Source organism: Globicephala melas, chromosome 14 (genome assembly GCF_963455315.2).
Source record: "Globicephala melas chromosome 14, mGloMel1.2, whole genome shotgun sequence".
Classification (NCBI taxonomy): domain Eukaryota; kingdom Metazoa; phylum Chordata; class Mammalia; order Artiodactyla; family Delphinidae; genus Globicephala; species Globicephala melas.
In genome coordinates, this window is record NC_083327.1 from 63465961 (window position 1) to 63477971 (window position 12011).

Sequence of the window (12011 nt, forward strand, 5' to 3'; positions counted from 1 at the left end):
GGGATTTAGGAGCTCTGTATCAGGAACTAGAGTTGAAGATCAAATATTAGAACAAAGGAAGCCTAGTAGTCTTATCATGTAGGAAATTAGGGTTTTAGGAGCTCTGTGCCAGGTGCCAGAGGCAGAGACCAACATATGTATTTTCCATTATTCCACAACCCTATATTTTATTTAAGAACGATTATTATTGGTATTCTATTGTTTGGTGAACAGTTGAGGGCCTGCTACGGGGGCATGGTGACCTGTACATACTATGGGGATACACAGATGAATATAACATGCTTCCTGCCTGTGAGAGGCTCACAGCCTCTTCTGGGAAACAGACACACAAATCAATAGTCACAGTTCAGGAAGATGAATATTTTCATAGAGGCTAGGGAAAAAAAAAAAAGCTATTTAAGCTGAAATGAACAAGCAGCTGAGACGGGGTGCTTGGTAGTAGGGCCACGCAGACTTCAAAGGGAAAGTGACAATTGAATTTTGCGGTGTGAGCTGCTGTAGGTTTACTTTTCTAAAAGTAGGGTACGTTGGAGGTACCACAAAGGAGGGATCCTGGGTGATGAGACGGAAACAGAGGAAGGGGCCAGGCTCTAAAGGGCCCTGAATGCCACACCAGGAAATCGAGAATGTGCAGGGACGGTTCTGAAGCCACCGAGTGGTGTATCACATGTGACATTAGAAACTGAACTGGCAGGCACGTGTCCCTGTGGGTTAAGGACAAGAGGCTACAGGCAGAAACCAGTGTGCAGGAGTTTGGGAGAGAACAGAGAGGATGGAGGTCAGGATATTGTAGAGATGGGGTCCGGAGGGCTTGGACCGCTCTGACTTGGGGTGTAAGGGAGGGTGGAGCTGAGGTTGACTCCCCAAGTTTCTTGCCAGGACTGACGTTTCCCAGAATTAGGATATCCAAAAGGAGTGGAGGAGAGGAACAATAATGAATTCTATCTTTGGGCACTGGGACATGTTGAGTTTCTATGAAATATTCAAGTGGAGATGTTAGAAATTTTCACGGTAGAAATGTCAGAAGTTTGAGATCTTATCTCAGCGAGGGAGCTGGGGCCTGAAAATGGAGATGCAGAATTATCAGTGCACACCTGAGGATATTTAAAACAGAAAGATTCCATTTTTTTCTGTGAATTATAAGGTGGAGTTACTTGTCTGTGGCTTGGGGTCAGAGGGCACATCCGAGGCCCCAGTACAGCCACGCTGGCTGTGTCCTGCCCGCCTCCAGGGGCCGCCCCGTGCACAGACTTTGATGTGTGACATAGCAGCCTCCGTAAAAAACTTGGTACACTGTGATTAACAGGCTAGGAAATGGATTTATTTTTTATTCCCACTTGGTTATGTCGACATGAATTTGAATTGCTCTGTGTTTTTATACTGTAAGGTGTGTTAATCTAAACTAGGGGTTGGCAAACTATGGCCCACAGGCCAATCCCACCCACTCAGAGTTTTTAGAAATCAAGTTTTATTGGAACACAGCCCTGGTCATTTGTCTGTGGTTGTTTTTGTGCTATAGTGACAGAGTTGAGAAGTTACAACAAAGAGAGTGTGACCTGCAAAGCCTAAAATATTTACTGTCTGGCCCTGTATAAAAAAAAGCTTACCAGTCCCTGATCTAAAATATACAAATGGTTATCTGTTCTTTCTTAAGGAGAAACATGCCTCTTTGTCTGCTAAATTTTAACTAATACCTAGTAATTATGTCTGTTTACCCACAGGGAAGGGTGCCAGTTGCTACGATTGTAGACAGAAACAATTACAGTACTGTGGAATAATTGTATTAAAAGTATAGAAGTAGATTCGTACATGAGAAGAAAAATGATAATTTCCAACTACTGTGTGCCTGTAGACTGTCTAGATGTCCTCTACAGATCTGTTAAATTTCTAGATATATACACACAAAATAGAAGTCATTTCAGTTCAGTTTAGTAGTCTCCATCCCCAAACTCCAGATGTCTCAGATTTTCCCAGAGTCTTCCTTTATCATCCCTGGTTAGTGCTGAACACTGGCAACAAAGGAGGTCCTTTTCCAAACAGAGAGAGGCCTAGTGCTTCCTTTCTGCCCAGCACATGGCTGGTCTCCAGGATCATCCTGTCATCAAAGCTTCAGAGTCACACCATCAACAGCAGGGCCCAGGGAAGTGAATTAGAAAAATTGCAGTGTGTCCGGGTACAAAAACCCACCATCCAGCCACTGAAAGTACTGTTGCAGGATATGGAAAAAGTGGTCATCGTTTAGTGAAAAGGGGAGTTACGGAACAGAATAATTTCAACAAGGTAAGATGTACAGTGTGATCCCAAATGTGTTTAACATGTACACATGTAGGGGGAAATTTGACTGAAAGGGTTGTACAATTTGGAGTAATTTTTCCTTTCTTTTCTACGTTAGTAGACATTTGGGGAACGCATGCTGTATGACTAAGTAGGTCTTCTGTTATAAGGGGATAAACAATATTTGTCTCTGTCTCCCCTGCTGCCCCCAGGGGAGGTGGACTGTAAAGAAATCGGAGACTGTGTCCCAGGATCCGGAGCCACGTCCCCAGACCTGTGCCTCCCTGCCCTGGATTACCTCAGGCGCTGTTCTCAGGTACGCAGGCCCTGAAACCCACCTCAGAAGATGCTTACAAAACATGCATGGAGGTATTTTGTGGATGCCTAAGCGAAGTACTTTCTGCTGTCTCTGAGGAGATCGGGGCTTAGTTTTGGAGTATAAAGTTTTGTGCCCCCGCTTCTACCGAGGAGAGAAAGAAAGTAATGAAAATGTACTAAAACACACAATTGGGTTTTGAGATCTCTGAAACTTCTCATTCATACTGCGATACATGAACTACCATAATCTCTATATCTGTGTCAGATATTGAAGTCCTTCCGATGGTACGAAAACATGGACAGTGGGCTGCACACAGTGAAAAGAGACATTTAAAAAAGTATGCAGTCAAGATCTAGTAAAAAAAAATCCAATGAAACATCATTTATCAGTGTGAACAGTGACCTTCCTTATGCTAAGTCCAGCGACTCTCTGTCGTTACCGTGTCACACGCCCATGGGACAAGATGATGCTCCCTTCTCAAAGCCCTTTCTCCCTAGGCTTCGGTGACACCCCCTCTCCGTAGCTCTTCTCCTGTCTTCTAAGGTTGTGTCCCTGGCGTCCTCTTGTCTGTCTGTTCCTCACTCTCCCTTGGTGATAACATCAATAGCATTAAGCCCCAGGGCTTTAGAAAGGATGCACAGCCCTGATTTCCTCCTCCAGCTGCTTCCACAAGGCCCACATGACCTGATTCCGCTCCCTTTCCCCCCTCAGCTCCTTGCCCCTCACTCACTGTGCTCGCCATACTCCCTTTCTGTCCCTCAGACACACCCTACTTGTTACTGCTCAGGGCTGTTGCTGTTCCCTCTGCCTGGAATTTTCTCTCCTCAGATCTCTGTATGACACGCCTTATCATCCAGATCTCATCTGAAACATCATCTCCTCAGAGAGACCAGGGCTTAGGTATCTACCAACTCCCTGCCAGCATTCTCCACACATCTAGGTCGCTCGTTCTAGGACTGCCTAATTTTTCTTATAACGTTTCTGTCAAATTTTATTTATTATTTCTGAAAGGAGTATGTCTGTAAGATGCACAGGGCAGGATTTCTGTCTGTCTCACTCCCAGCTGTTTCCCTAATTTCTGAAACAGTGGGGCCACAGCAGGCACAATTCTAATTCGTGAAGGTACAAGGCTCCTTGGGAGTCTGTCCCAGTAACAGATTCCGGCGGTCTGGGCTGTAGCAGTGAGAGTGGAGTAAAGAGCCCGAGCAGCCTATTAGCTCTGCTTCTCATGCCTTCATCGCACCCACCCTGCCCTCGGATTCCTCCATCCCCCATGTGCCCTCCCCCCACCCCCATTTCCTTGATGTTGAGTCAGGGGAAGGGAAATCAGAGTCTGGTATCTCATTTGCCTACAGACTCTCTTCCCAGTGATCCCCATAGAACACTTTCTCTTAGGCAAAAATTCTTGACATGTTTATGGTTCCCTTCACAGGTTTATAAAAGTCTATAAAACTCGTATGCAATTAAGATGCTGAAAAGGTACCCACAGAATCTTTTCCTCTACCTTTTTGTTGCCACTGAATGCTGTTTCAGCTGCTTCATGGGATAAATGCCTCTTGTGGACTGCCAAATTTAAAACTTTGCTACAGTGGGAGCTTTTCTGGTTTTCTCTCCACCTTCTCTTCCGGTATATAGTTTTGTTGTCATTTAATAGAGTGCAGCTTTTTCCAATTTATAATTGCAATTTGGTATTTTTAATTTAGTTGTTGGCTAAAATCTACAAAATGCCCTTGAAGCCAATATTCCTTAGTGGGCGACTCGCTAGCTTGCCCCGAAGACTTCAGGAGCAGTCAGCAAGCAGTGAGGATGGAATTGAGTCAGTCTTGTCTGACTTTGATGATGACACTGGTAAGTTAATTGATTGGGCCTAACCAGGTTATTTGCTATGTTTGTATTCCCAAAAGCCTAAGCCATGAATTCAGTAGTTTACAGATCATGAATGGTCATCCGTTTATGTCGTTATTATTTATAATTCTAACAGAACAAGCCTACCTAAAGTTTCCATGGACTCTCCGACAACGTTTTACATCAGTGTCTCCAAACCAATCCTTTTTAGATGGATACCTCCATCTAAAACCAGTGTAGATTTGCAGATTCCACTAAATATAGTTTTTAACTCTGAATTCTTTTGAATTTAGCAAATTGGACTGTGGTTGCATTTGGTGCATTGATACTTAAATTGGCTGGTAATTGTCTTTAATACCTTCTAGGAAACACAATCATTGTATAATTACTTCCTGTAGGACTATCTGGTTAGAGACTGGGGAAATTAAGTCATTACTGAAGAGACAATCTGTTTGTGACTGGTGAAGCTGAAGGCTCATTAAAAGAATAAATTTAAAAAATATGTTTCAAATTAGTTCCTGTGTAATTTCCTGTGAATTCGACTTCGATCTAGTAACTTTGGATAATTTTCAGATTGGTTCACTCATGTTCACATTTGCTGTCTTCTAATTCAGATGACCCTGTCCTGTTTCTAGACCTAAAACTGGAAATGATATCCTTAAAGAAGTCTAATATCTGAGCATAGGTGATTCAAACCCTTGCAAAAGGACTTTCTGGGGAAGATTTTTTAATTTGCTCTTTTGTTTTTCATTATTCATCTGTTTTATTTTTCAAGACACAAATTCACTTATGGGGATATCTAGAAATTTTCCAGTTTTCCATAGGGATTATAAACACTAAAACCTTACAAATTCAGATTAGTTTTCAGGAAAAGAATATAGGAAAGAATAAATATCTACTGTACAGAACAATTAAATATTGGAAATTGGCTAGATGTTGCCTAATAGAGGTTTCATTTTTAATGATTGTATAGGAATTTTTACATAGCATCTTAAACCTCCAACCCAGACGGTTAAAAGCAGAAGCTAATGTTGCTTATCTATAGTACAGTCTTTAAAACAGTTGCAAACAGTTTGTATATGTAACAGTGAGCATTCCCTGCCCATTTGTGCAAATCGTTAATCCATTTTTTTTCTAGGCAGCCCACCTAAGGTTTCCCACAGTATAAATTCATTGAGGGCTTTAAAGTTATATATGAAACATAGCTAGATCAGAGAAAAGAATAAAAGTAAGAGCTTTAAGTTAGTATTAAAAATTACTTCTCATCATTGATATACTTAGATATTATTCCTCTGCTTTCTGAAGGCAAATAATTGCTTTTCCATTCTCCTATGGAAATTTCAAACACATATAAAACTAGACAGAATGGTATAATGAACATTCATGTACCCGTCATCCAGCTTCAACTTTTTTTTTTTTTAACATCTTTATTGGAGTATAATTGCTTTACAGTGTTGTGTTAGTTTCCGCTGTATAACAAAGTGAATCAGCTATATGCATATGTATATCACCACATCCTCTCCCTCTTGCATCTCCCTCCCACCCTCCCTATCCCACCCCTCTAGGTGGTTGCAAAGCACCAAGCTGATCTCCCTGTGCTGGGTAGCTGCTTCCCACTAGCTATCTATTTTACATTTGGTAGTGTATGTATGTCAGTGATACTCTCTCACTTTATCCCAGCTTACCCTTCCCCCTCCCCATGTCCTCAAATGCATTCTCCACATCTGTGTCTTTATTCCTATCCTGCTCCTAGGTTCTTCAGAACATTTTTTTTTTTTTTAGATTCCATATATATGTGTTAGTATACAGTATTTGTTTTTTCTCTTTCTGACTTACTTCACTCTGTATGACAGTCTCTAGGTTCATCCACCTCACTACAAATAACTCAGTTTCATTTCTCTTTATGGCTGAGTAATATTCCATTGTATATATGTGCCACATCTTCTTTATCCATTCATCTCTCAGTGGACACTTAGGTTGCTTTCATATTCTGGCTATTGTAAATAGTGCTGCAATGAACATTGTGGTACGTGACTCTTTTTGAATTATGGTATTCAGGGTATGTGCCCAATAGTGGGATGCTGCGTCATATGAGTTATATTTTCAGTTTTTTAAGGAGCCCTCCATACTGTTTTCCATAGTGGCTGTATCAATTTACATTCCCACCAACAGTGCAAGAGGGTTCCCTTTTCTTCATATCCTCTCCAGCATTTATTGTTTGTAGATTTTTTGATGATGGCCACTGTGACAGGTGTGAGGTGATAGCTCATTGTAATTTTGATTTGCATTTCTCTAACAATTAGTGATGTTGAGCATCCTTTCATGTGTTTGTTGGTAGTCTGTATATCTTCTTTGGAGAAATGTCTATTTAGGTCTTTTGCCCATTTTTGGATTGGGTTGTCTGTTTTTTTAATATTGAGCTTCATGAGCTGCTTGTATATTTTGGAGATTAATCCTTTGTCAGTTGCTTTGTTTACAAATATTTTCTCCCATTCTGAGGGTTGTCTTTTCCTCTTGTTTATAGTTTCCTTTGCTGTGCAAAAACTTTTAAGTTTCATTAGGTCCCATTTGTTTATTTTTGTTTTTATTTCCATTTCTCTAGGAGGTGGATCAGAAAGGATCCTGCTGTGATTTATGTCATAGAGTGTTCTGCCTATGTTTTCCTCTAAGAGTTTGATAGTGTCTGTCCTTACATTTAGGTCTTTAATCCATTTTGAGTGTATGTTTGTGTATGATGTTAGGAAGTGTTCTAATTTCATTCTTTTACATGTAGCTGTCCATTTTTCCCAACACCACTTATTAAAGAGGGTGCCTTTTCTCCATTGTATACTCTTGCCTCCCTTATCAAAGGTAAGGTGACCATATGTGCATGGGTTTATCTTTGGGCTATCTATGCTGTTCCATTGATCCATATTTCTGTTTTTGTGCCAGTACCATACTGTCTTGATTACTGTAGCTTTGTTGTATAGTCTGAAGTCATGGAGCCTTATTCCTCCAGCTCCATTTTTCGTTCTCAAGACTGCTTTGGCTATTTGGGGTCTTTTGTGTTTCCATACAAATTCTGAAATTTTTTGTTCTAGTTCTGTGAAAAATACCAGTGGTAGTTTGATAGGGATTGCATTGAATCTGTAGATTGCTTTGGGTAGTATAGTTATTTTCACAATGTTGATTCTTCCAATCCAAGAACATGGTATATCTCTCCATCTGTTGGTATCATCTTTAATTTCTTTCATCAGTATCTTATAGTTTTCTGCATACAGGTCTTTTGTCTCATTAGGTAGGTTTATACCTAGGTTTTTTATTCTTTTTGTTGCGGTGGTAAATGGGAGTGTTTCCTTAATTTCTCTTTCAGATTTTTCGTCATTAGTATATAGGAATGCAAGAGATTTCTGTGCATTAATTTTGGTTCCTGCTACTCTACCAGATTCATTGATTAGCTCTAGTAGTTTTCTGGTAGCATCTTTAGGATTCTCTATGTATAGTATCATGTCATCTGCAAACAGCGACAGTTTTACTTCTTCTTTTCCGATTTGGATTCCTTTTATTTCCTTTTCTTCTCTGATTGCTGTGGCTAAAACTTCCAAAACTATGTTGAATAGTGGTGAGAGTGGGCAGCTTTGTCTTGTTACTGATCTTAGAGGAAACGGTTTCAGTTTTTCACCATTGAGAATGATGTTGGATGTGGGTTTGTCATATATGGCCTTTAATATGTTGACGTAGGTTCCCTCTATGTCTACTTTCTGGAGAGTTTTTAATCATAAATGGGTGTTGAATTTTGTCAAACGCTTTTTCTGCATCTCTTGAGATGATCATATGGTTTTTATTCTTCAATTTGTTAATATGGTTTATCACATTGATTGATTTACGTATATGGAAGAATCCTTGCATCCCTGGGATAAATCCCAATTGATCATGGTGTATGATCCTTTTAATGTGCTGTTGGATTCTGTTTGCTAGTATTTTGTTGAGGATTTTTGCATCAGTGTTCACCAGAGATATCAGCCTGTAGTTTTTTTGTGTGTGACACCTTTGTCTGGTTTTGGTATCAGGGTGATGGTGCCCTCATAGAATGAGTTTGGAAGTGTTCCTCCCTCTGCTATATTTTGGAAGAGTTTGAGAAGGATAGGTGTTAGCTCTTCTCTAAATGTTTGATAGAATTCACCTGTGAAGCCATCTGGTCCTGGACTTTTGTTTGTTGGAAGATTTTTTTTTTTTTTTTTTTTTGTGGTACACGGGCCTCTCACTGTGTGGCCTCTCCCGTTGCAGAGCACAGGCTCCAGACACGCAGGCTCAGTGGCCATGGCTCATGGGCCCAGCCGCTCCGCGGCATGTGGGATCTTCCTGGACCAGGTCATGAACCCGTGTCCCCTGCATCAGCAGGCTATCAACCACTGCGCCACCAGGGAAGCCCTGTTGGAAGATTTTTAATCACACTTACAATTTCAGTGCTTGTGATTGGTTTATATTTTCTATTTCTTCCTGGTTCAGTCTTGGAAAGTTGTGCTTTTCTAAGAATTTGTCCATTTCTTCCGGGTTGTCCATTTTATTGGCATATAGTTGCTTGTAGTAATTTCTCATGATCCTTTCTTTGTATTTCTGCAGTGTCAGTTGTTACCACTCCTTTTTCATTTCTAATTCTGTTGATCTGAGTCTTCACCCTTTTTTCCTTGATGAGTCTGGCTAATGGTTTATCAATTTTGTTTATCTTCTCAAAGAACCAGCTTTTAGTTTTATTGATCTTTGCTATTGTTTCCTTCATTTATTTTTCATTTATTTCTGATATGATCTTTAGGACTTTTTTCCTTCTGCTGACTTTGGGGGTTTTTTTGTTCTTTCTCTAATTGCTTTAGGTGTAAAGTTAGGTTGTTTGAGATTTTTCTTGTTTCTTGAGGTAGGATTGTATTGCTATAAACTTCCCTCTTAGAACTGCTTTTGCTCCATCCCATAGGTTTTGGGTCATCGTATTTTCATTGTCATTTGTTTCTAGGTATTTTTTGATTACCTCTTTGAGTTCTTCAGTGATCTCTGGTTATTTAGTAGTGGTATTGTTTAGCCTCCATGTGTTTGTATATTTTACAGATTTTTTCGTGTATTTGATATCTAGTCTCATAGCGTTATGGTTGGAAAAGATACTTGATACGATTTCAATTTTCTTAAATTTACCAAGGCTTGATCTGTAACCCAAGATATGGTCTATCCTGGAGAATGTTCCATGAGCACTTGAGAAGAAAGTGTATTCTGTTGTTTTTGGATGGAATGTCCTATAAATATCAATTAAGTCCATTTTGTTTAATGTGTCATTTAAAGCTTTTGTTTCTTTATTTATTTTCATTTTGGATGATCTGTCCATTGGTGAAAGTGGGGTGTTAACGTCCCCTACTGTGATTGTGTTACTTTCGATTTCCCCTTTTATGGCTGTTAGCATTTGCCTTATGTATTGAGGTGCTCCTATTTTGGGTGCATAAATATTTACAATTCTAATATCTTCTTGGATTGATCCCTTGATCATTATGTAGTGTCCTTGTCTCTTGTAATAGTCTTTATTTTAAATTCTATTTTGTGTGATACAAGAATTGCTACTCAAGGTTTCTTTTTTTTAAATTTATTTACTTTTTATTTATTTGTTTTTGGCTCAGTTGGGTCTTTGTTGCTGTGCGCTGGCTTTCTCTAGTTGCGGTGAGCAGGGGCTACTCTTCATTGCGGTGCTCGGGCTTCTCATTGAGATGGCTTCTCTTGTTGCAGAGCATGGGCTCTAGGCGCACGGGCTTCAGTCGTTGTGGCACGTGGTTCAGTAGTTGTGGCTCTCGGGCTCTAGAATGCAGGCTCAGTAGTTGTGGTGCATGGGCTTAGTTGCTCCACGGCATGTGGGATCTTCCCAGACCAGGGATTGAACCCGTGTCCCCTGCATTGGCAGGCGGATTCTTAACCACTGCACCACTAGGGAAGTCCCTCCAGCTTTCTTTTGATTTCCATTTGCATGGAATCTCTTTTTCCATCCCTTCACTTTCAGTCTGTATGTGTCCCTAGGTCTGAAGTGGGTCTCTTGGAGACAGCATATGTATGGGTCTTGTTTTTGTATCCATTCAGCCAGTCTGTGTCTTTTGGTTGGAGCATTTAATCCATTTACATTGAAGGTAATTATTGATATGTATGTTCCTATTACCATTTCCTTAATTGTTTTGGGTTTGTTATTGTAGGTCTTTTCCTTCTCTTGTGTTTCCTGCCTAGAGAAGTTCCTCTAGCATTTGTTGTAAAGGTGGTTTGGTGGTGCTGAATTCTCTTAACTTTTGCTTATCTGTAAAGGTTTTAATTTCTCCATTGAATCTGAATGAGATCCTTGCTCGGTAGAGTAATCTTGGTTGTAGTTTCTTCCCTTTCATCACTTTAAATATGTCCTGTCACTCCCTCTGGCTTGCAGAGTTTCTGCTGAAAGATCAGCTGTTAACCTTATGGAGATTCCCTTGTATGTTATTTGTTGCTTTTCCCTTGCTGCTTTTAATATTTTTCTTTGTATTTAATTCTTGATAGTTTGATTAATATGTGTCTTGGCATGTTTCTCTTTGTGTTTATCCTGTATGGGCCTCTCTGTGCTTCCTGGACTTGACTATTTCCTTTCCCATGTGAGGGAAGTTTTCAACTATAATCTCTTCAAATATTTTCTCAGACCCTTTCTTTTTCTCCTTTTCTTCTGGGACCCCTATAATTCAAACATTGGTGCATTTAATGTTGTCCCAGAGGCCTCTGAGCCTGTCCTCAATTCTCTTCATTCTTTTTTCTTTATTCTGCTCCCCGGCACTTATTTCCACCATTTTATCTTCCAGCTCACTTATCTGTTCTTCTGCCTCAGTTATTCTGTTATTGATTCCTTCTAGAGTATTTTTAATTTCAGTAATTGTGTTGTTCACCACTGTTTGTTTGCTCTTTAGTTCTTCTAGATCCTTGTTAAATGTTTCTTGTATTTTCTCCATCTGTTTCTGAGATTTTGGATCATCTTTACTATCATTACTCTGAATTCTTTTTCAGGTAGGTTGCCTATTTCATCTTCATTTATTTGGTGTTGTAGGTTTTTACCTTACTTCTTCGTCTGTAACAATTTTGTTGTCGTTTAATTTTGTGTTTTGATGGGTGCTTCTGCGTTCCTGTCTTATTGGTTGTTTGGCCTGAGACACCCAGCACTGGAGTTTGCAGGCAGTTGGATAGAGCTGGGTCTTGGTGCTGAGATGAGGACCTCTGTGAGGCCTTACTCCAATTGATACTCCCTGGGGTCTGAGGTTCTCTGTTGGTCCAGCAGTTTGGACTCGGAGCTCCCACCACAGGAGCTCAGGCCTGACCTCTGGCCTGGGAACCAAGATCCCGCAAGCATGCGGCAGGCGAAGTAACGGTCACCCAAAAACACGGACATCCAAATCCCTGGAACTGCCTGGCTGGTGCACGGCAATGGGGACCCAGGGCTGCAGGAGGGGCAGGGCAGTGGCCTCAGGTGCACAGGGCAGCCTGGTGTTCTCAGAGTCAGAGCCAGGCCATTTGCACTGCCCGCGCTGCCCAGCGTGCCAGGGACTCCACCTGGGCCTGA

The 12011-nt window shown here is 40.7% G+C and overlaps 1 protein-coding gene across 1 annotated transcript in view; it reads left to right on the forward strand.

The window, feature by feature from the left end:
- Positions 1-12011, forward strand: part of ARFGEF3 (ARFGEF family member 3) — a 190466-nt gene that overhangs the window by 146791 nt on the left and 31664 nt on the right. Inside the window, exons 25-26 of the mRNA XM_030853353.2 lie at positions 2487-2590; positions 4297-4441. Of these exons, the coding sequence (XP_030709213.2) occupies positions 2487-2590; positions 4297-4441 (249 nt within the window). The remainder of the gene's footprint in view (positions 1-2486; positions 2591-4296; positions 4442-12011) is intronic.